This window comes from Phoxinus phoxinus (genome assembly GCF_949152265.1).
Source record: "Phoxinus phoxinus genome assembly, chromosome: 3".
Classification (NCBI taxonomy): Eukaryota; Metazoa; Chordata; class Actinopteri; order Cypriniformes; family Leuciscidae; genus Phoxinus; species Phoxinus phoxinus.
The window spans coordinates 34,379,099-34,404,558 of NC_136878.1; the positions used below are offsets into that span (position 1 = coordinate 34,379,099).

At 40.5% G+C, this 25,460-nt stretch overlaps 2 protein-coding genes across 6 annotated transcripts in view; one reads left to right on the forward strand and one right to left on the reverse strand.

The window, feature by feature from the left end:
- Nucleotides 1-84: 84 nt before the first annotated feature.
- Nucleotides 85-4,356, reverse strand: timm22 (translocase of inner mitochondrial membrane 22 homolog (yeast)). Its single transcript, XM_079608326.1, has 4 exons — nucleotides 4,037-4,356; nucleotides 3,505-3,701; nucleotides 771-843; nucleotides 85-674 (listed from the first exon to the last, which is right to left on the reverse strand). Exons 1-4 carry the CDS (start codon nucleotides 4,308-4,310, stop codon nucleotides 598-600), a joined length of 621 nt encoding a protein of 206 aa, XP_079464452.1. The 5' UTR covers nucleotides 4,311-4,356; the 3' UTR covers nucleotides 85-597.
- Nucleotides 4,357-4,926: 570 nt separating this feature from the next.
- specc1 (sperm antigen with calponin homology and coiled-coil domains 1) overlaps nucleotides 4,927-25,460 on the forward strand; it is a 218,895-nt gene continuing 198,361 nt past the window's right edge. For 2 of the 5 annotated variants that reach the window (XM_079608314.1, XM_079608321.1), the window contains exon 1: nucleotides 4,927-4,990. The gene's annotated coding sequence lies outside the window, so the exon portion shown is untranslated. Of the gene's footprint in view, nucleotides 4,991-5,184; nucleotides 5,209-25,460 lie in introns of those variants that run through there. The other 3 variants (XM_079608318.1, XM_079608315.1, XM_079608317.1) reach the window with 3 other exon arrangements.

Below are 25,460 nucleotides of genomic sequence, written 5' to 3' on the forward strand. Positions count from 1 at the left end.
ATACAGAGTGAAACTAATATAAACACTTGATTGAGCTTATTTTCTTGAAACTTGTAAATCCAAACACCACTTTGGAGAAAATAAATCTGATTTGGTGAATTCTTTTAAACTGAGCTGCCTTTGTTTACTAAGAAGCTGTGTGTTAACATTACACTGATGCACAACATAACACAGGCAACAAGTGAAACAAATCTAAAGAATTTGACCTATTACACTACGAACTTCAATCAATTCTTGATGCCACTTTTTATTTTTAAGGTGTAACGCTATACATTTTATCTTGCTTCGCTCAGAGGATCAACCAGCACAAAGCATGACATTTTCAATACAATTATGTACAAATAATATCCTAGGAGGTTTTCAGATCATCAGATGGCTTGAGACAGAAAGGTCAAGACATCCCTTAGATTGTACGTAACTTCTGCTCGAGTTTGTTGTCCTATTGGTCCACTCAGGCAACCTTCTCTTCTGGAGGGATGGAACACCTCTTGATTGGTGGCAGAGAGCAAGATTGCACAATGTCCCCCCCCCGTGATGTCTTACAATATACTGTGAGGAATACACAACAGTACATGGTAACAGTCCTGAAGCTGATGTTCATCTGAGATAGTATTCAATCGCAGCAGAGAAAGCAGCAAAACCTCCACAGCCCAGAACTCCAGCTTTAAGACCAGCTAGTGAAGAGGAGAACAGCTTATTTATATAGTCCACATAAATTACCACACATCAAAATCCTTTCTATTTTCTTTAAACCCAAGTTCAGAAATTACCTCTGAACCCAATGGCACCTCCTGTGACACATCCACTGTATACTGCATTTTTCCAGTCAGATTTCCCACGATGCTAGAAGAGAGAAATAAATCCATTCTTTACACAGAAGATCAGTACACAAAACATCCTACACGGAATGGATGAGTAGAAAGATCGCTCAAATACAGAACCACTTGGTGGCGCCATTAATCCATATTAAACTGAGCAATATTTAGAAACAAGCAATTTGGGAGTACATTTTATTATAGTATTTTATACAGTCTACATCAGTATATAAAATATGATTGATTTTATAATGGTTACTGTTCTAAAATAAGTCATCTTTTATTACGTATGTGGCAGACAATTGCGACCTCCGGAGGACACAGCCTTTGAAATGAGACCGTGATCGAAAGTGGAAGTTTGAATATGCAATGCATTTTGGGAAGTGAAACACTAAATAACTGGTTGTTTTTAGACAGTGATTTTGCATGCATAAAAAATTAATAATCATGTAAAACATACATTTTACATTTACAAATATAATACAAATGTGTGCCATTTCACATGCAACAAAATGTTTCATTCAGCAGTAATCTATTAGAAAATTCTTCCTATGACTTAAAAGTTGTCACCACGTGAAAATGTGTGTTTATTTACTCTTAACCTCAGACGTCATGCCCACGGACCATCGGCTGAACATCTGATGCATAAGGCATACAAAATGGTAAACACTCTGGAAGTTTTGAAATTGTCATCTAATTGGTTGAATTTTACATGATTTCCAGATGATGTATGTGTTGTGTTCTTTAACGGACTGTCTGTAAACAAAGCTGTTGTTATACCAAACACAGCTCCAGGAAAAAACCTTTGACAATGAGAGTTTAAGTTTTTAGGTTCACGGCATAAACTTTTTAAAAGACATCCAAGAGTCTTGCTTGAGGCACTAGTCGAAACGAAAAATATATATTTTAACTTGTTTGCCGACTGGATATCCAGCCCGATCTCATCCCAAGGGAATAATATTATTTTCCAAGCAGGGCAGACCCTTTGCCAGCACTTGGAATGATTCCCAAGTGATCCAATTTTATTACCGTAGTTGTGTGCCCTCTCACATTGATTATGAAAGATCAGGTAACTGAGAAGGGGATATCAGCAGTACAGATGCTGGTCATATAATTAGAATATCATGAAAAAGTTAATTTAATTCAGAAATTCCATTCAAAAAGTGAAACTTGTATTTTATATTAATTTATTACACACAGACTGATATATTTCAAATGTTTATTTCTTTTAATTTTGATGATTATAACTGACAACTAATGAAAATCCCAAATTCAGTATCTCTGAAAATTTGAATATTACTAAGAACAATACAAAAAAAGGATTTTTAGAAATGCTGGCCAACTGAGAAATATGAACATGAAAAGTATGAGCAAGTACAGCACTCAATACTTAGTTGAGGCTCCTTTTGCCTGAATTACTGCAGCAATGCGGCGTGGCACGGAGTCGGTCAGTCTGTGGCACTGCTCAGGTGTTATGAGAGCCCAGGTTGCTCTGATAGTGGCCTTCAGCTCTTCTGCATTGTTGGGTCTGCATTGTATCGCATCTTCCTCTTCACAATACCCCATAGATTTTCTATAGGGTTAAGGTCAGGCGAGTTTGCTGGCCAATTAAGAACAGGGATACCATGGTCCTGCACTGTGTGCAGGTGCCAAGTCCTGTTGGAAAATGAAATCTGCATCTCCATAAAGTTGGTCAGCAGCAGGATGCATGAAGTGCTCTAAAACTTCCTGGTAGACGGCTGCGTTGACCTTGGACCTTAGAAAAAACAGTGGACCAACACCAGCAGATGACATGGCACCCCAAACCATCACTGACTGTGGAAACTTTACACTGGACTTCAAGCAACGTGGATTCTGTGCCTCTCCTCTCTACCTCCAGACTCTGGGACCTTGATTTCCAAATGAGATGCAAAGTTTGCTCTCATCAGAAAAGAGGACTTTGGTCCACTGTGCTTTATTAAATCCAGAGTCGCAGCTGTCTACCGGGACATTTTCAGAGCACTTCATGCTTGCTTCATTTTCCAGCAGAATTTGCACCTGCCCACACTGCCAAAAGAACCAAAACCTGGTTCAATGACCATGGTATTACTGTGTAATTACTGTGTGATTTCATGTAATATTCTAATTTTCTGGGATTTTGATTTCGTGGGTTTCATCATCAAAATGATAACAAATAAAGGCTTGAAATATCTCACTATGCATGTAATGAGTCTATATAATAATATATTAGTTTCACCTGTTAAGTTGAATTCTTGAAATAAATCAACTTTTTGATGATAATCTAATTATATGACCAGCACCTGTATATGTGGGGTAAACATGAAAGAACAGACGCTGACATCGTAGCTTGTTGGCATTAAAAAGTGGAAGGGTATGCTACAAACAGATGTTTGCACAACATACTTGATTAAATGATATATGGCTGCACGGCAGTCTGTTATTGTAAGGAAATTGACTACATTTTCACACTAAACATGACGCTAAACATAAACTGTGATTGGCTGCTTTTACATGTCAGTCAGACAGACTCTTGGGCGGTTCTTAGCAAATAAAAGCTGCAATGAGAGTCCCAACCTCCTACTGTCAGTCTGAAGGTCTGGCTACGTGAGACTAGTTTATTTGATTAGAGAAAAAGGAGATGACACAATGGAATGTAGTCGGACAGACAAAATAAGACAATGGTACTTACTGATTCTATGATACACTCCGTGCATGAAAACATTGCACCCACAATGGCAAAGTTTTTAGCATATGACATTCCTCTCTGCCCCATGTCTCTCAGCACCTCTCTTGCTGTGGGGGTCCTTAAGGGGTCTTTGGGATCAAGACCAACATTAGAGTCAATTCCGGCTGTGAAGACACCAAAAGCTCCTCCCAACACAAACCCTAAAAGAGAGAGACATGTTGAATTAGAGCTGTTGATTTTGATTCTAATTTGAATATATATCTATATATATATTGAGATCACAAAACCCCTCACATATGAATTACCATCCACATATGAATTATTAACATATTGAGAAACTCAATAAATATTGCTATATAGTATATGACTTTGCGTTAATCAAGTATGTTAGTATTAATATACCACAGTATGGCCAATACATGAGAGCCTACTGTGCTCATTGATAAACTGTTGAACTTTCAAACATGACGACACATTTATTTGATCAGGTAACGTTAACTATGCAACCAGTGTTAAATGTCTATCAATAAAATACCTCCGACACATGCTATGAGTGATTTAAACGCGCAGCTCTCCATTCCCCTTTCGATCATCTTCTCCTCCTGTGTTTTCCGAGGACTCGGTAAAGCACCCATAACGGTAGGGTTCAAGTCTTTAATCTGTCTTTTGTCACCAATAAGGTGATCCAAAAGAAGACTATACTGTAGTGGAACATTTTCCGCAGATAAAACAGTTGCCGATTGACCTGTAGCAACTGTGAGTGATGCATCAGTGCTCTCTGCGGGCGCCGCCATGTTAAAACGAAGCATGTTTCGGTCACGTTACGAGAACGTTAAACATTCGCACATTCGTCAATATTCATTCGAAAAACGACCAAACAACATAAATCACACAGCTTGGTTATTTTTAATGTCCCGTAAATACTCAAAATAGTATGTGTGTTCCCCACGCAACATTTACATAGTCATTTCTAAAAATAATTAAAAGAAAAATAATAAGTTCTGCAGATTCGACAGAAAGGGAGGTGACCTTTGCATTGGGACTGACTGTCCTGAGACGTTCAGAATGTTTTATATAACGATAATACAAGCTTTTTATGTCTTCTGAATCCTACAATTATTTACTTTTCTTAAAGCTACGTCTACATTGTTTACTAGATATACTTTGAACAATATTATTATTTCCCTATATCTTGAATAAACAAAGAAGCTTGAAATCAAATATAAATAAATATGAAATGCAGAGACAATTTATATATATATATATATATATATATATATATATATATATATATATATATATATATATATATATATATATATATATATATATATATATAATATTCCAACTACACCAACTACAATACCCAGCGTGCCCCTCGTTCACTGCACCAAATGTCGCGCGCTCCACCTGGCGGAGAAGTTGGTTTTGGCGCTCGAGCATCTTCAGTCAGTTGGTAGCAGCGGCGCTCCTCGGCGTCAGGGAACAGGTGAGTGGGTGAATATTTATCTTTTTTCTGTCTAGGAGATTATATTGTCATTGCAGTGATTCCGTTTAATTTATTTTATCACTTCAATATATCATTTATTGCCGTCATTGGGGAAAACACTGTACTTACCCGCACTTTTATCAACGGATGTTGTTTTCGTATTGCGCGCGAGAGTGAATGAGCTGCTGTTTTAAACGGTTGGTCGGCTCTTTAGTATGGTAAGGATAGCGCTTCAAAGCTCACATTATATTGCGTTTATTTTACATTAGTTCCGCTTGTTGTCTTCTCTGGATAGCGAGTGGTGAGATACTGCAGTAACGTTAGTTCTATCATGAGAGCTGTGTGAACTAACGTTAACGTTAGAGACATAAGACTCAAGTCACTACGGAGATGCATTGATGGGATTTGACATGTCATATTTAAATGATTTGAAAGCGTTTTAGACGATTCTGCATGTTTAAGAAGTGAACTGAATAGTTGTTAGTGTTGTCAGTGTTAAGATTGTCCAGATGTAGACAATGTTGCCAAATTAAATTCAACGAAAGATCTATCTATCTATCTATCTATCTATCTATCTATCTATCTATCTATCTATCTATCTATCTATCTATCTATCTATCTATCTATCTATCTTCATCTTTGTTTGCCTGTATATCTTTGTGTGTATGTCAGTGTCTGTAATTTTTAGGGATTTCGAAAAATTGTAAACTCAAACTTTAGACTTTTTGTGGTATAACGTTACTTGTGAAATGTAGTGACACGCAGTTTGTCGATGTTGTCCGATTAGATGAGAGTAATGTCATGAACAAATATATCCGCCCCTTCAATTGGTCGGAAATGGGAACAGATCATTTCGGTTTAGAATATATAGGATGTACAGTAGCCTAGTTAGTTAGTGTTTCGAAGCACATCTAGTCTTCTCACCATTTGTTCTTGGTTAGATTATATTGTGCAGCTGTGGAAAACTTTCTTGTTTTTATGTGGGCGTCTGTGAGAAGTTGCTGTTTGAATTTTAATAGATCAAAGGCTTATTAAGTGCTCAAACACGTTATGATATGACCATAAAGCTGCTTTTTACTTTGTGTACTTATTCTCATTAACAGAGCAGTTGAAAACATTAAGGACACTGAAAGGCATCATTAAGGAATTGGAAAGCATTGATTAGATTCTTTGCCATATTGATTAGTTTTGTGTTGTTCCTTATGGTTGGAAGTTATAGTGCAAACTTATAAGCAAAAGGATATTTTACCCATTTGGAGCGCAGCTAATTCTTTTAGTATATCAGAACTTATAATGCAAAATGTAGCCGTAACAAATATAAAAGTCCGTCATTTTCAAGAGACCGTATGCGTCAGAGAGTGAATCAGGTTTCATAACTACAGCTTTGCATACAACCTTAGAATTAAACTGAACTACAAATGCCCTCTCCTGAGGAAATGCTTAGACTTCTATTGCATCTTCAAGCCAATCAGGTCAATAAGTCCTGGGGATAGTCAGTCCTCCAGTGTTTCCCAACGGAAAACAAGTCATTTTTCATTTGAAAGCTTTCATACTTCTCCTTTCACCAACCAAAATAAAGCTAAAAACAGCCCAAGTAAAACTTCCCTAAATCACCCAGTATAGCTATTTGTAGGTAATTACAGCCTCAAGTTTTTTTTTCCGGGTAAACCATCTAAGGAAATGGCAAGTGTGTCTCTGGAATAGACAGCTAAGCTCTCTAGAACACACTGCCCTAGATAGAGCACTCTGCATCTGTACGAGTCTGTACTGCAGCAGTCTAATCAGAATAAAACCCCTGCTGTCTCAAATTATGTTGAAATGTCTTTTGCTTTTTATACTAGAGTGTTTTTGTGAGGTGCAGCAGTATTTTGTGAGCAATACCAGCAGTTAAGACATCTTTAAACCTTTAAACTAATCCATGTGTAATTGAGGTGTTTTGAATAGTCATATAGACCTTGACTAGTACTCAAAGTAGGCTATATCAAAAACAATTAATTATATATTTGATCATTTAGGAAAACATTGACATTACACAGCCCAGTTTCCTGGTCAAATCATCCTTGTTGCTTAAACAGTTGAAAGAAAGTCACTATAAATAGTCTTTGGCCTCTGGAAATAAGGATGCTCTGATCGAACGACTACAGATTGGTATTGGTATCGACTATCGACTATTGGTATCGACTACGGCGATTTCTCACAAACCGATCGCAATTGGATGGCGTAAAACCATAAAATGCACGGCCAACGCGCATGTGAACAGTATACAGATGAGTAACTTCGCAAAACATAAGTAAACCTTTGTAAATCGCACAAATTGATTTAGAACAGGTTGTATCGATTCAAATGAGCCAACACACAACATAACATTAAGTAATTTAAAGGGCCCCTATTATGGATTTTTGAAAATTACCTTTCATGTAGTGTGTAATAAAGCTCTAAGTGAATGAAAACATCCTGCAAAGTTTTAAATCTGAAAGTGCACCGTATAAAGTTATTGTCAAGTAAGAGTCGACTCTGAGTCAATGAAATAAATAGTTTTTAAGTTTTTAAACGAGTCATAAGCCGTTTCGTTGTGACGTCAAGAGCCCGCCCACTTATTGCATGCGAAGACACCATGGAAACTTAAACCTCAAACCGGCAGCTGATTTCGCTAGTTACGCATGTAACTGTGGTTCTGTGAATTCTGGATGACCGCCAGAGGCAGTGTAAACACTATGGATTATCGCAGCGCCAGCCAGATAGGTCGAGAGAATATACCAACAAAGTCACGTGGCGTGACGTATGCTGAGCCCTGGAGGTTATAGGCTACAGTAGCTCAGCACTCTACCTCGGTACGCCTTTCTCGCGCATTCCGAGTGACTGAGAACTGAATTCACAGAACCACAGTTACATGCGTAACTAGCGTTCTGTTTCATTCTTACTGACCGCCAGAGGCAGTGTAAACACTATGGATGACACATACCAACATAGTCATGAGGAATGCCACCCACCTGATGAAATTAAGGCTGCTCCAGAAGAACCGCAGAACTAACGGCATGATGAGCAGCAACGTTGACTTTATAAAACCGGGCAAACGTGCATGGAGAAGTCCAGGTAGCAGCAGTGCAGATATCCACCAGGGAAACTCCTCTGAAAACAGCCCATGAAGATGAGATGGCCCTAGTGGAATGGCAAGTTAGTCCCCAGGGCAGTGGTCTCCCTGCTGCCTTGTAAGCCAGTGTAATGGTCTCTACTATCCAGTTCGACAACCTCTGCTTCGACACTGGAGCACCTTTCTTCGCACCACCATAGCAGACAAATAACTGGTCCGACTGTCTAAATTGAACAGTAGAGTTCACATAATACTTCAAGGCACGAACAGGACACAAAAGTTGGGCACTTGAATCAGACCCTGAAGAAGTCTGAAAAGACGCCAGTTCAATGTGCTGATTTATGAACTGAGGAAGAAGGACCTTCGGAAGAAAAGAAGGATTGGGTCGTAGAACCACCCCGGAGTCATCCGGTAACCAACGCAAGCACAGTTCGCCACAAGATACTGGCCATTTAGCCCAATGGCCAGACCCAAAGCTGCAGACGTGCCGGGTCCGGGTGCCAGACACTGGCCTCCAGCTGGGAGAGGAGGTCCTTCCTGGGGGAAAGCTTCCATGGATTCCCTGTCAGAAGTCTCAGCAACAAAGGAAACCATGGTCTGGCTGGCCACCGTGGTGCCACCAGCAACACTCTGTGCTTGCGCAGGGAGATCCTGTGCAACGTCTCCCATAACAGAGGGATAGGTGGAAACGCATATAGCAGGCAGTTCGGCCATTCGTGAGACAGCACATCCTGGCCCAGGGGGCTGGACACTTCTGTTCTTGCGAACCATAATCGGCAGTGGGTGGTCATCTCTGAAGCAAAAAGATCCATCTTTGCTCTTCCAAATCGTAGCCAGATCTCCTGCACTACAACTGGATGAAGCCTCCATTCTCCTGGGTGTACTTGATCCCTGGAAAGAGCATCCGCTGTCTGGTTGCACACTCCTGGAATATGAGCTGCCCTCAGTGAAGCGAGTCGTGGCTGACACCAAGTCAGGATCTCTTGAGTCAGCTGTAGAGACCTGCGGGATCTCGTGCCGTCCTGGTGGTTCAGATGGAACACCGTTGAGGTATTGTCGGACCGAACGAGAACATGGCGGCCTGCCAGAACCGGCATGAAGTACTTTAGGGCCAAGAACACTGCTCTTAGTTCTAGCAGGTTGATATGTTCTGTGGCCTGGATCGGTGTCCAGCGCCCGCAAATACCCCTCCGATTCCACGTTGCTCCCCATCCTGTGAGGGAAGCGTCTGTCGTGACCAACTCCCGACGAGAGGGAACAACACCCAGGGGCACTCCTGCCTTCAGAAACTCTAACTGTCTCCACCGCCTCAACGCACATATGCAACGGTGAGAAATCATAACCAGTAGGGATGCACCGATTGATCGGCTGGTGATCGGAATCGGCCGATTTTCACGTGATCGGCCGTAATCGGTGACCGGCCGATCACTCTGACCAATGCCGATTTTTAAAACCGGTCAAAGAGAAGCGCGCGAGCTTCAAGCAGAAACGTCGCGTGAGCAGCAGTGAATCGCGGGTTTCGGCGCCGAGACTTTTGTAGCAGCTGCTGTGACGCTGTACTACAAACGCTTCCAGTAATACTCCGGCGGCTGCAGCTGCTGTGATGATGCATTTACGCTGACGCGCCACTCACGGTCGTTCACGCGCCTCTCACGTTTGCCATGTGAAACGGTCGTTCACGCGCCGTTCTCGTTTACAGTGTGAATCTCTCGTTCACGCGCCGCTCGTTCACGCCCCGCTCACTTTTGCAGTGCGAAGCGGTCGTTGACGCGCCGCTCACGTTTGCAGTGTGAAACAGTTGTTAACCTGCAACTGGGGACAAAACAGAAATGCTTCTGTTCGCGAAGAAAAACCTGCCATTGATGTACAAGTGATTGCAATAGGCCTGTGTGTGTGTTAGAAATATATTTATACTACAAGGCTATTTATTTTATTTGTTATTTTATATTATTTTATTGCCATTACCTATTTTTCCCTGTTTTTATACAGAAGTGTGTGCTTGTGTGTGTTAGAAATATATTTATACTACAAGGCTATTGGATGTGAAAAGAAGGAAATGTTTTTTTTTTCATAACACACTTCACTTTAAAGAAAACATAGACAAAAAACATTTGTGTGTGTTGTAAAGTGGTTAGAATCGGCTAAAATCGGTATCGGCAGGTCAAACTTGATGAAAAATCGGAAATCGGAATCGGCCTAGAAAATTGAAATCGGTGCATCTCTAATAACCAGTCGATGGCGATGCCTGGTGGGATCTAGCCGCAAACTGTTGTTCCATAACTGGAGTGGCCTGAGGTGGAGTAAACCCAGGGGAATCACCACTGTAGCCGCTGTTAACATCACTATCAGTCGTAGGACCACCTCGTACTGCAAAGACACCCCCGGGCGAAAGCGAGCCAAAAGTTGCAGAATGTTCGTCACACGTTCCTGAGACAGGGAGGCAGACATTAGACAGGAATTCAGGGTCATTCCTATGAACGTAGTGGTCTGTGATGGAATCAGACGGCTCTTTTTCTCGTTCACAGAAAACCCCAGCTTCTGCACGTCTCAAAAGCAGTCTGGAGTCTTGTACAGCCTGCCGCTCTGTTGGGGCACAGAGAAGCCAGTCGTCCAAATAAGGAAGAATACGCATGCAAAGAGGAGACAGAGCTGCGCTCACACACCTTGTGAAGACGCGAGGAGCAAGGGAAAGGCCGAAGGGTAGCACTTTGAACTGGTAAGCTTGATTCAGGAAACTGAAACGCAGAAACTTTCTGTGATGTACAGCAATTGGGACATGAAAGTAAGCATCTTTCAGGTCGACACTTACAAACCAATCGTCTGCAGTCACAGACCAAAGAACATCGGATGTGCGCAGCATTCGAAAAGGAAGGACCTTCAGGAACAAATTCAGAAGCCTCAAATCGAGAATTGGGCGGAAACCACCGTCCTTCTTCGGAACAAGAAAATATGTTGAATAGAACCCGTCTCCCTTAACGAGGGGATGAACTTTTTCTATGGCTCCCTTCTCTAACAGTGAACAAATTTCCAGAGAGAGAGCCAACGCGCGAACTGCGACTCTGACAATCGTAGGAACAATTCTTGAAAATCTGGGAGGCCGACGTCGAAACTGTAGAGTATATCCCCTGCTCAGAGTCGCCAACACCCAGGGGTCTGCTGTGTTGGATCTCCAGTACTCCAGTTGATCTATTGAAAAACGATCGACCGCCGGCCTGGCTGTCTCAGGCTTTATGTGTGCGATTTTTAGTGTTCGCTGGGGGACGCTGACGGGGTCCTCCTGGAAACTGTCGATGAGGTGGGCGAAAAACTCTCGCCTCTTCAGGAGCACGAGGTCTCTGAGGGGGCTGTGACTGAGGTGTAGCATGCCGGCGGAAACGTTGCTCTGATGTGGCATAGTGCTGTCGGGTCTGAACCGCTGGCATCCTAAAGGTAGGGTTGCGCTGCACCTGTGTCAGTTGACGAGTAGCTTCAGACAGCTTTATCCTCTTTTCCAACAGTTCCGGAACATTTGGGCCAAAAAGATGCCCGGGAAAGAATGGAAGTTTTCTCAAGGTTTTCTTACAGTCCTCCGGCAGTCGTGCTTGGGCAAGCCACACTTGGCGGCGGGCTGCCAGAATCGTGGCTGTAAGACTACCCAGCTCGCGGGTCACATGGCCTGTTGCCAACAGAGCAGTTTGCAGAAATTGTGAAACAGAGGGATCCGCATTCGCAGGTTCCAGCGTACTGGTGGCAGCAAGGAGTAACTGGCAGATTGTGTTTTCTGCTCGAGTAATGTAGGCAACAGACTCGTATGCCTTTTTCAGCAAGGAATCCGTACGACCGCATTGCGCACTGGGACATCGCACATTCCCTCGCAGAGCCTCATCAGGAGACACCACCAAAGCTATCACAGGCTGCTCTATTTCCGGAGCACGATCCACCCCGATAGAATCTGCTTCAGCCATAGATGCTAGCGTTCGAGCAATCTTAGAGCGCCGTTTAGGCGGACCAGAACCAGTGAGAGCATTTGAGAATTCAGCCTCAAAATCATTACATGGTGGCATGGCAAAAGAAGTTGCCGCTGTGTTCTGTCTGAAAAACACATTTGTTTGGGCAGATTGGACAGGTGACTCATCAAGTCCTAGACGAGCAACTGCCATTCGAAGCACATCCAAAGTATCATCGGAGGAGGACTGGGCTTGTCCAGACGACTGAACTGAACCCCCACTAGACCCCTCCGCTGCTGGGTAACCAGTGAAAACAGCCTGAGGTGATGGTTGTGCAGCAACATCCATAGTATCCCCATGATCGTGAAAAAAGGAATCTGAAGCACTTGTAGAAAGCACATCAAACTCTGAGCGATGAGAAAAACCAGGGAAATCAAGAGACTCTTCCCCAGCTCCCTGATTCTGAACATTCTCATCCTCCTGTGTCAACTTCACAGGTGTAGCAGATGAGACAGGCTGAAGCGAGTGAAGCAGACGTTTCAGCTCTGCCAGAAGAGGAAAGCACCGACACCGTCATAGAAAGTGAACTTTTCTCAACACGTGAATGTTCATCACCTCGCGATTTGACCTTCTTAGATGGGAGGGGAGCACCAGCTGCCGCCGACGCTTTGCGCTTCCGAGTGCGTGAAGGGGCTGCATCCAACTGCCCAAGTTTCACTGTTGAATTAGGGTCTAACTCGGCAAGACGGAGCTGTCGTTCCGAAATAGGCAAAAGGCTGCAGTGCATGCGCGGGTCCGTGAGAGCATCTCGCAGATGTTGAACACCCAAACACGACGGGCAGAAGTCATGACCGTCGTCAGGGAGAAGATGATTAGGGCACAGCTTACAAGTCAGTGGAAAACCAGTGGCGATCGAGCTGTGAGCCATAGTTACTCATTAATAACACCTTCGGATAGCACCGTAAGGTTAAGTTGAGCGGGATGAAAAAATAATAAAAATAAATAAAACAATTACCTCGGGCAAACCGACAGGTAATACCAACAAATATCTCACGAAAAAGAAAAAATGTCTAAAATGGCCGGCGGATTGAACCGATGGACAAAATTTTTTACATGGATTCGAGGAAAAAACACTCTGAGTAACGTTAGATATGTCAACGGGAGACCGTTAACTCAGTCGCGGAAAACACAAGCCACCGGATGGCACCGAGAGGCACAGAGTGTTAACGACGAAGTAATGTTAATATGACTCACCAAGCGCTGTAAAATAAATCCAAATCCTTGAAATTGCGTAGACGCGCGCTGTCACAGCTTGTGAGGACGAATCTCGCTGCTCTTGTAAGCTGCACTTGACAGCGCGAATAATCACTCAAAAACAACCTATCTCAACCAGGCGAGAAAGCGAAAGAGGTAGAGTGCTGAGCTACTGTAGCCTATAACCTCCAGGGCTCAGCATACATCACGCCACGTGACTTTGTTGGTATATTCTCTCGACCTATCTGGCTGGCGCTGCAATAATCCATAGTGTTTACACTGCCTCTGGCGGTCAGTAAGAATGAAACAGAACTGTAGATACTGGACAGCATCTTGTCGAGGAGACGCTGTGCTCTACAATGTGACGGTAAAGTTATTTTTTTCACTGCCCAAGGACGAGCATGTGAAGAATCTGTGGTTAAAATGAATCTTTACCATGATACTACAGCAGTAAGGGGTGTGCGATATTACGATTTTTGATCGTGGACGATTAAAATGTCTCCACGATCTGCTTTTGAAGAAATATCGTAGGATCGTCCATTTTATCAGTTTGCATTTCTGGCGCCTCCGTCTCAACATACTGTACAGCGCGACGTATATCCACATGAAATGCAGAGGAACGGGACACTGTAGTTCATAAAAATGAATTATTTGCATGTGCTTTAAAGCCTTGCCAGTTAAACATGTCATTCGCTGCTGATGCTCTGTTCTAACGGGCGCTTTTCTGAGGGCAATAGACCCGACGCGCGCACATGCACTAAAAGCCTGTCTAACAGCACCCGTTACTGAACTAAGTTATCTTATTGCGCTTAGGCTATGTTCACACTTAGCGTCTTTTTTCAAACTGCCAGCGTCTGTTCTACATTAAAACCCTATGGAGTAAACCGTTTTTTCAAAAAAGTCCTGAGCGCTTTTTTAAACGCCACCGCCGGCGTCTTTTTCTGCAGCTCAGAGCGTCTTTTAAAGTTGAAAAAAGTTTAACTTTTCTGAAAAGAACGTCCTACGTCAAGCGCCTTTTTGACAGCTGACTAATGACAAGCGAGTAGCGAGACCTGTCGTTTCCATAACAACAAGAAAAATGGACACGGTGCCGGTAGAAAAACTAATCGTCCTTGTTTCGGAGCACAAGGAGCTGTTTGATATGAGTACACAAGCACTGTTTTTTTAATTTGTATATTAAGTTGTGTATGTGTATCTTTGTTCTTAATTTTTAATAACAAAGACAATGACAATATTTTTTATCTTCGCCACTTTGGCCTAAATGTCTGCCATTATTTTTTATTTTATATGTTGTTACCTAAGGCTTTGTTTTTAAAATAGGGACATTAGTTTGGCTGTGATGCTCAGTCACTTGCAAAATAGTAAAACCAACATGAAAAGGAATCGTGATAAAATCGTGAATCGTGATTTTCCTGAAAAAAATCGTGATATGATATTTTGCCATATCGCCCACCCCTAAGTATAATCCTAAACTTTTTTACTTTATTTTACTGACGACTGCTTCTCAAATATCGGAGTTCAATGCAGGATTCGCAAACTGCTTGCTCTTGAAAGACGGTGTTCAAAATACTAATTTTGAGTTTTATATTGTGTTGGTCTCCTGTTAACTGGTTAACTCACGTTATTACTGTCTTACTGAAATACTTCAGCTGTGGGCCACTATTACATAAATATCTGTCTATTAAGCAGATTGTCTGTCATTCAAGTTGAGGAAAGTTTAAGGATGGAGCAAGATTTGTTTTACCAACGTTTATGGGTGATTCTCACGAAATCCAGATTTAGAAGGTGTCCAGCATCAGAATTTTTCAAATGCCCTTGAAGCCAATTTTCTTTTTGCACATATAAGATTAATGTCTGAACTTACTATAACCATTATTTTTAGAAGATTTAAAAAAATATTTCCATATAATTATTTACATTTTTTAGATGAAGTCCATGAAAAATTATCATTACCGCAACATGACATAACATTAAATATATGGTTAAAAATTTGTATTTTTGGCTAATGTTAAAGTAGACTCGTATTACTCATGCTCAGAGCTATGTAAAACTCTGGAGAGATTATTTTTTCATATTTTTAATTTTTTGTAATTTCCTTGTTTTCTCTCATTACCGAAACATATGTGATGATTTACAATTTATTTTATTTTTTTGTTTTACTAAAAGATAACATACACATTCGTAATGTAGCAGACCTTAAATAAGTAGTGTTGTATAATATGTTTATACATTTTAAAACAAAATATGATTATCTAATTATTACTTAATTTGTAAAAAAGATACATGTTGCGGTAATGAAAATGCCATTTCGGTAATGAGGATCAATGTTTCGGAAATGAGATTTAGCTCACACATTCACTGTTGACAAAGGGGATTGATGCCTAACCATATTTTACATATTTAAAACACAGCCTACAATATTTAAAAGAATATTTATTTCATAAACAGTTTCATTTTCTAATTTTTCGTAATTATCACAGTATCATGCCTTGTGTTAACAAGTGTTGTAGTTACAATCTTATGCTCCTAAAGAATCATGTCATGTAGCCTACTCTGTAGTACTAACAAATATACAACCATTAGTATAAATATTATCATTATAGTATAACATGCAATCATGTGTTCATGAGAACTTTTTCAATGTAACATACAGTGGGGAGAACAAGTATTTGATACACTGCCGATTTTTAAGGTTTTCCTACTTACAAAGCATGTAATAATAATAATAATAATAATAAGTTTATTTTATATAGCGCCTTTCTCAAACCCAAGGTCGCTTTACATAGTTGGAAGGCAAGGAAACACAACAACAAACAACCAAAACAATACTACAAAGACAGGTTATCTGGATGAAGCTATGAGTTTGGTGTGGAGAAATGTTCAGTAAACAAAAAGGTCTTAAGATGTGCTTTAAAGACGGGAAGAGAAGGACAGTCACGAAGAGGTTGTGGGAGGCGGTTCCAGAGTTTGGGGCCCAAGGCACTGAAGGACCTGCCACCCAGGGTGGAAAGTCTGAAGCGGGAGGTCTATCTGTAGAGGTCTATCATTTTTATCATAGGTACACTTCTACTGTGAGAGACGGAATCTAAAACAAAAATCCAGAAAATCACAATGTATGATTTTTTAAATAATTAATTTGCATTTTATTGCATGACATTGCATGACAAGGCTGGGATGGGCTACAGGACAATAGGCAAGCAGCTTGGGGAGAAGGCAACAACTGTTGGCGCAATTATTAGAAAATGGAAGAAATTCAAGATGACGGTCAATCTCCCTCGGCCTGGGGCACCATGTAAGATCTCACCTCGTGGGGCATCAATGATCATGAGGAAGGTGAGGGATCAGCCCAGAACTACATGGCGGACCTGGCCAATGACCTGAAGAGAGCTGGGACCACAGTCTCAAAGAAAACCATTAGTAACACACTACGCCGTCATGGATTAAACTCCTGCAGCGCACGCAAGGTCCCCCTGCTCAAGCCGGCGCATGTCCAGGCCCGTCTGAAGTTTGCCAATGACCATCTGGATGATCCAGAGGAGGAATGGGAGAAGGTCATGTGGTCTGATAAAACAAAAATAGAGCTTTTTGGTCTAAACTCCACTCGCCATGTTTGGAGGAAGAAGGAGGATGAGTACAACCCCAAGAACACCATCCCAACCGTGCAGCATGGAGGTGGAAACATCATTCTCTGGGGATGCTTTTCTGCAAAGGGGACAAGACGACTGCACCGTATTGAGGGGAGGATGGATGGGGCAATCATGTATCGCTAGATCTTGGCCAACAACCTCCTTCCCTCCGTAAGAGCATTGAAGATGGGCCGTGGCTGGGTCTCCCAGCAGGACAATGACCCAAAACACACAGCCAGGGCAACTGAGGAGTGGCTCCGTAAGAAGCATCTCAAGGTCCTGGAGTGGCCTAGCCAGTCTAACTCTGAGTCTGAACCCAATAGAAGATCTGTGGAGGAGCTGAGAGTCCGTATTGCCCAGTGACAGCCCCGAAACCTGAAGGATCTGGAGAAGGTCTGTATTGAGGAGTGGGCCAAAATCCCTGCTGCAGTGTGTGCAAACCTGGTCAAGAACTACAGGAAACGTATGATCTCTGTAACTGCAAACAAAGGTTTCTGTACCAAATATTAAGTTCTGCTTTTCTGTTGTATCAAATACTTATGTCATGCAATAAAATGCAAATTAATTACTTAAAAATCATACAAAGTGATTTTCTGGATTTTTGTTTTAGGGCCTTTTTTACACCTGAAAGTCCGCACCAAGGTCCGAACCAAAGTTCATGTTTTGATACATTTTATACATTCTGTAAGTTTTTTTTTCACACTATAACGAACCAAACCTTAGTTCAGTTTGATCCGGGCCGAGACTACCTCTTTTCTTTGGACCAAATTTCGTCTGTTTGGTCCGGACCGTGGTCTGGGGGAGAATTCACACCTGTAATTTTGGTTCGGATCAAATTGAAAAGTCAGAAAATCCGGACCAAACAAGGTAGGTGTGAAAGGGCCCTTAGATTCAGTCACCCACAGTTGAAGAGTACCTATGATAAAAATGACAGACTTTTACATGCTTTGTAAGTGGGAAATCCTGCAAATTCAGCAGTTTATCAAATAATAAATAATAATACAAATAATAACAAATAATAATAATAGCTATTTTGTTTACGCAACATGTTCAAGAAGTGTTTAAGGCAAATATCAAGTTATTTTGAAATGAGCAAGAGTTATAGTGCACGTCCCCCCTTCATAAGTCTGTTTCTCATTACCGAAACATTGAGTATCTCTACCGCAACAGGCCTTCAATTGTTGCGGTGAATGATAATGGTGTTGCGGAGGATGAGCGACCTTAAACATTCTTGCTAACTGTGGAAGCTAAATGAGGCTTAGCTAAACTTTCCCTATCTTTTTATATTTAGACCATAATGGGGTATATAGTAATCAAAAAATTTAAATGGCAACATTTTTTTAAACCTCACAAACTCATGTTTCGGTAATGAGAACGAAAAAGTCGTGTAGGTACTATGACAAACAAAATTGTAACTTTTATCTGGAGAGAAAAAATAAGAACTGCTTACCATAGTAGCCATCTTTAGTGTCACAGTCAATTATGTCCCATCCAACAAAATTCCTTGATAATGTTAGTTCCTTGAGGACTTTAACAATGATTGAAAATTGTTGCGGAGGATGAGAAAATTGGTCTTGGACACATTTATATTCCTTATTATTGTCACTACATTTACCAATGATCAACAAATACCACATGTTTCTTTACTGTAAATGTTTATAGTATAACATGCACTGAAGCTTTTTATTTTATATATTTTTTAATTATAAATATTTCCATCTCAAAGAACCCAAATCCAGTCATGGACACGTTGCGGTAATGAGAAATTTACCCTTAAATGTGAAAAAATAAATAAATTGGTATTTATGATATCATTTGAAATCATGTGCTAAATAGTACATGAAGAGATGTTTATAACTGTATCCTTCTTATTTTGCTAGCATTTACTTTTATCATAAAAATGTTGCATGACACCTCATAAGTCTAATTTCACGAGAATCACCCTTATGTTACATCAGTCATTCACGTTAGAGCTCGGCTAATCGGTTGATGGACATGCACTTGTTAATGCTGTGGTGAGGAATTACAACATCTCATAACGTACCTCAAACTGAGGAGTGAATCACTGAAACGTCCTGCTCGAGCTGTCCCTGCGATGGAGGTTTGGGTTGAATAACTAAAAAAACTTTTGCTGATAATTTACTCACCCCCATGTCATCCAAGATGTCCATGTCTTTCTTTCTTCAGTCGAAAATAATTTTTTTTGATGAAGTTAAAAAAATCAAGGTTCATATAATGGACTTCAATGGGCCCCAAACGGTTCAAGGTCCAAATGACAGTTTCAGTGCAGCTTCAAAGGGCTTTAAACGATACCAGACGATGAATAAGGGTCTTATCTAGCGAAACGTTCGGTCATTTAAAAAATAAATAAAAAAGTTTAAGTTTTATAAGCACAAATGCTCGCCTTGCTCTGTTCTGTGATGCGCGTTTGTGACGTCATGTAATTAGGGATGCATCGATCCGATATTCAGTATCGGGATCGGCTCCGATACTGCCATTTTTGCTGGATCGGGTATCGGTCAGACGAGGCCGATCCAAATCCGATATTGTGCGTTAGTGCGTATACTATTCTGTGCTATTGTTAAGCCCCACAAAAGGGACAAACGCATTATAAAGCATCATAAAGTTGTCGTGCACTATATTATAAGTGTTCTGAAGCCATTATATAGTATAATGTGAGATAGAAATTAATATTTAAGTCATTAAATTCAAGATCACGTAGTTACACTTTTCCCTCCGCTGCGGCTGTCAGTCATTCTCCATCCAGCATCAAGCTGCGCGTCGAGTTCGGTACGACAGTCAACACGATGAAAAACTCTCTCCAAGATGATTCAAAGTTACTATAATTATACTTGATCTGTAGATAAAGGTCTTTGGTTTTGCATTAAACAACTTTATCTTGCTGGACTTTATTGCTGTACCTTAATCATGTTACTTTCTACCGGGTGTCTCTCACAACACTGGAGTCAGAGCATTATAATTGTTCTTCACGCGCACAGTAACTGACATTTAAAACTTTTAAAAGAAAATGCTCAATAAACTATTGCATAGATAGATACTGTATAATACACTACGCATCAATATGTCTTTCCTTTGTGATTTGAACTTTTGAATGCGTAATCGAAGCGCAGCGCGCTGTGACTCGTGTTGCTTCAAGCGCATCATTCTGCGCTCGCGATGCGCATAAGCATTTTGTGCCGCACTGTATTGGGGCCTTTCATATCATAATACAGCGACGCAATGAACGATTATTAATAGCCTTTTTAGTTCTGTCCTATATATCATATGTTGCTGCCTCATTAAAACGCTGTGCTATACATTTAAAACATGTCTCAATTTTATAGTAGGCCTAGGCTATATAAAATAATTTATCTTTTTGATTTTTGTTATCTTGTTTTTCATTATTGTATTTTACAACAATACAAAGAGCAATGTGTAATGTTTTACCAAATTTAGTGTTACACTTATTGTCTCATATTTGTTCCCCACTAAATGTTTTTTCATGTTCAGATTTAATACAATTATTGTGCACTTGTGATTTTTTCTAGACTAGATTTTACTGCTAAATGAACCACTAATCTAGTTTATAATAGCATTTTTGTCACAAATTATTATCATATTTTTCTTTATAACGAAGTTGTCTGTATTAAGTAGATTGTGTTTAACACACAAAACTGTGATTATCAGTTCATAGAGTTATAGAAGTTGGTTGAACAGGTACACAGTCACAAATTCCTCTGGAACTCAAGCATTAAACTTTAAAACAAAGTTCGCGCAGTTGCACAACTATTTACACAAATATATCCTTCTCAGTAGGCTGAGTTATGAATGAAGAGAACAGCATCGAGAGTTAATGGTTCAGCGCGTCCTTTGATTGCAGTGTTGTGACTGAAATAGCGCGCGCGGGAGCACATGCGCAAAACAGTTTTGTAAAATGATATATGATCAAATAAAAATTATTGATAAATAATTTTACAAAACTGTTTAGTGCATGTGATCCCGTGCACTATTATGTCTATACTTTCTGTCGTGCCCTGGAGGATATGTCTGATGCATTACTCCAAAACCAATCACTTAATGTATGGAGCTCAACCCAGCCATGGCTATGGTTCTCAATTGTTTGACGGGCGTAGTAACAATAACTAAGGGGCGTGGCTTTTGCGAACGGTCAATTGTGTTTCGTAATAACAGAAGGATCAGATATTTAAGCAAAACACAGGTTAAAAAAAAAGCCTAATAAAGCAGAGTAGCCTAGCAGACTGCGCCAGATATCACGTTTAACTCAGAATTGCTCATTGCAAAGACATGCTGAGCATCCCTAAAATAACTGCACTGAATCAGTTCTCTTCTAATAGTCTCATTGATTAGACCTGAGCTGTGACATAGTGTGGTGTGGTGTTGCGGTGGGATGTGTGATGCTGAGCTGTGGTGTAAGCAAATGCAATTAGCCTTTACTTTACACACTTTTACACTCAAGCAACCACACAGGCTACATTATGTTGCTTGATTATGGCAAAAATCATTATCATGATTATTTTGGTCAATATTGAAATTACGATCATTTAACATGATTATTGGTGGGCAATATGATCAAAGGCAAAACAGTTACAGAAGACATGCAAATACACAGTCAGCAATACAATAAGAACAAAGAAACTAATGTAAACAAAATGTCAAATAAATACAACAGAACAAAAATAAAATTAAATAAATATTGCTTTAATCTTTTTAAGGAAGAAGAACTAACAGTAGTATTCAGATAAGTATTAGCCTAAAACAGATTTTGAATTAAGTAATCAAATGAAAAATAAAACTGCATAGTCTTCACAGTATTAAATATAGATCCATTCTTATTAAAGCTACAAAAGTTATAAAGACATCTCAAATCAAAAGTTATGACATTTCAACCCTCTACTACGCACACCTTAGCAATAGAATTGTCATTGGCTAGTACCTTTTTTTGGTTACTCGCCAGACTGATATACTAATATATATATTTAGGGCTGCACGATTTGGGTGAAATGTGATATTGCGATTATTGAGATCAATATTCTGATTGCGGTATGCAAAAGCGATATAATAAACAAATGGTTTCATGAGTCAACTTGCTTGGTTTCTTAAGGAAAATGCACAGATTAGTGATAATGCTGAAATGTGTATTTCTCAATTCAAAACTAGCAACAACAACTAAATGAGGTTTTATCAACAAAGTTCGAGATGAGCACGTTCAGATAATTACCACAAGTGGAGAGCACTCAGCAATCAATGGTAAGAGGTATACACTCAGCAGTCCCTTGACAGTTTTGCAGCACCCCCCCACCACCCCTTCTCCACGCTTCTAGTCCTAAACACTTACATAGGGGGAGTGCTCTGGGTTCGGGCCGAACTCCGAGCTCGGAGCCCTCCCTCCGGACAGCACGCCAAATACACATTAAACTTTACCCCCTCAAATTGTATGCAAGTGTGAACTTGTAAAATGATTAATAACAGCTATAATGATCAATAAGCCATTGATGTCTGGATAAAAATGACAAAAATTCCTCTGTTCAAAATTTATAAAAAATTGGCGTGGTTTTATTTCAGTTAGCCTAATAGCTGGCTTGATTTGCATTGAGAGATGATCTTATGGAAAGTACCCCATGCCAATCTCTAGGTATGGTGAAGGGTGTGTGATGATGTGGGGCTATTTCAATTCCAAAGGCCAAGGGAACTTTATCAGGATGCATAGTATCCTGGACCCATTAAATACAGTGCTATGCATAAGTTTAGACACCCATGCTAAAGTTGACTAAAAAGAGGAATAAAAAATCAACTTTTGGAAATTGAACTTAATGCCTTAATTTTAAAAAAATAGGAAAAATCCAACCTTTAAGGACACCAATTTTCTTTGTGAATGAATAATGTATTGTAAATAATTAAATGTTCTTCCTTAAAATACAGGGTGCATAAGTTTGGACACCCCTATGTTAAATTCCCATAGAGGCAGGCAGATTTTTATTTTTAAAGGCCAGTTACTATATGGATCCAGGATACTCTGCATCCTGATAAAGTTCCCTTGGCCTCTGGAATTAAAATATCCCCACATCATCACATAGCCTTCACCATACCTGGAGATTGGCATGGAGTACTTTCCATAAGATCATCTCTCAATGCAAATCAAACCAGCTGTTAGGCTAACTGAAATAAAACCATGCCAATCTCCAGATATGGTGAATGGTATGTGATGATGTGGCGATATTTTAATTTCAGAGGCCAAGGGAACTTTATCAGGATGCAGAGTATCCTGGATCCATATAGTAACTGGCCTTTAAAAATAAAAATCTGCCTGCCTCTATGGGAATTTAACATAGGGGTGTCCAAACTTATGCACCCTGTGATTTAAGGAAGAACATTTATTTATTTACGATACATTATTCATTCACAAAGAAAATTGGTGTCCTTAAAGGTTGGATTTTTCCTATTTTTTTAAATTAAGGCATTAAGTTCAATTTCCAAAAGATGATTTTTTATTCCTCTTTTTAGTCAACTTTAGCATGGGTGTCTAAACTTATGCATAGCACTGTAACTGGCCTTTAAAAATAATAATCTGCCTGCCTCTATGGGAATTTAACATAGGGGTGTCCTGACTTATGCACCCTGTATTTTAAGGAAGAACATTTATTTATTTACAATACATTATTCATTCACAGACAAAATTGGTGTCCTTTTAAGGTTGGATTTTTCCCATTTTTTTAAAATTAAGGCATTAAGATCAATTTCCAAAAGATGATTTTTTAAAATTTTGATTCTTCTTTTTTTAGGCAACTTTAGCATGGGTATATACCGTATTTTCCGGACTATAAGTCGCTCCGTAGTATAAGTCTCATGAGTCAAAAAATGCGTCATGAAGAGGAAAAAACATATATAAGTCGCACTGGACTATAAGTCGCATTTATTAGGGCCCAAGCCTTGAAAAGGCGAAGGCCCTATTGTTTTCCTTCGGATTATTAGGGCCCAAGCCCTGAAAGGGCGAAGGCCCTATTGTTTTTCTTCGGATTATTATTTATTCTTCTTCTTCTTCTTCTTCTTTATTATTATTATTATTATTATACTACCTTTTGGGCACTTTTGGGGGCCTTAACGTGCTCAAAAACTCTTGAAACTTTGCACAAATGTCAGAACCCTTAGGGCCGCGCTGAAGCTGGGACCCGGGCGTGGCAGGGGGGCTCGGCAGCGCCCCCGGGAATGGGATTCAAAAACATGTCCATATATCAAACACGCTTGCATGTAATAATATGAAACTCGGTACACATATAGATCTCATCGGGCCGAACAACTTTCGTGCTCTAAGTTTTACGCCAGTCCAACAGGAAATCGGCTATTATGGGCTGTATGGAAACGCATGTTCTGGCATTTGAAACACTTCTCCCAGAGAATTCATCCGATGACCACGAAACTCGGTGTGCATGAAGTCAAGACATGGAGGATGCTAAATTGCAGGACGGATTTTTGATATCTCGAACGGTTTGGCCATGGCGAGGAAACGAATTTATGCTTAAAAAAGGATGCATAAAGTGTGTTATAACTTAGTTATAGTTTTACCTACAGTTACAAAACTCAGCGTGTATATTGATATTATCAAGCCGAACAACTTTCTAATTTACAGTCATTAGCTCCGACCAACAGAAAGTCAGATATTGTGGTTTGAATGTGAAATGTGTCTCTCTCTGTCTCTCTGCCATTCTGTGTGTGTGTGTGTCTGTCTGTGTGGGGTGGGGAGGGGAGGGGGGGATCTGTGTATGTGTGTGTGTGTGAGGAGGGGGGCTAGTTTAGTTTAACCCTTTCTCTGCTGTGTGCAAAATCTCGGGCACTTTTGGGGCCCTTAACGTGCTCGAAAACTCTTGAAATTTTGCACACAGGTCAGAACCCGCGGCCATCAGGGCCGGACTGAAGCTGGTACCCGGGCGTGGCAGGGGGGCTGGACAGCGCCCCCTGGAATGGGATTCAAACACTTGTCCGTATATCAAACACGCTTGCATGTAATAATATGAAACTCGGTACACATTTAGATCTCATCGGGCCGAACAACTTTCGTGCTCTAAGTTTTACGCCAGCCCAACAGGAAGTCGGCTATTGTGGGTGGTATGAAAACGCATGCCCCTGGAATTTGAAACACTCTTTCTAGAAAATTCCTCCAATCGCAACCAAACTCGGTCAGCATGAAGTCAAGACATTGAGGATACTAAATTGCTGATACTAAGAGGATACTAAGGGCGATCACATGGATGTGACTATTGTGAGTCAAAGTTATAGCGCCACCAACTGGCAGCAGGAAGTGTGTTACTTTCAAGATACTTTTGACTAAAGTGGGGGGGTTATTTTTACCTACAGTCACAACACTCTGTATATTGTGCTGTATATTGTGCTTATCGATCCGGACAACTTTCTCATTTACAGTCATTAGCTCCGACCAACAGGAAGTCAGATATTTTGGTTTGAATGTGGTTTTGTCTCTCTCTGACAGAGTTCCCCCTGCCATTCTCTCTCTCTGTGTGTGTGTGTGTGTGTGTGTGTGTGTGTGTGTGTGTGGGGAG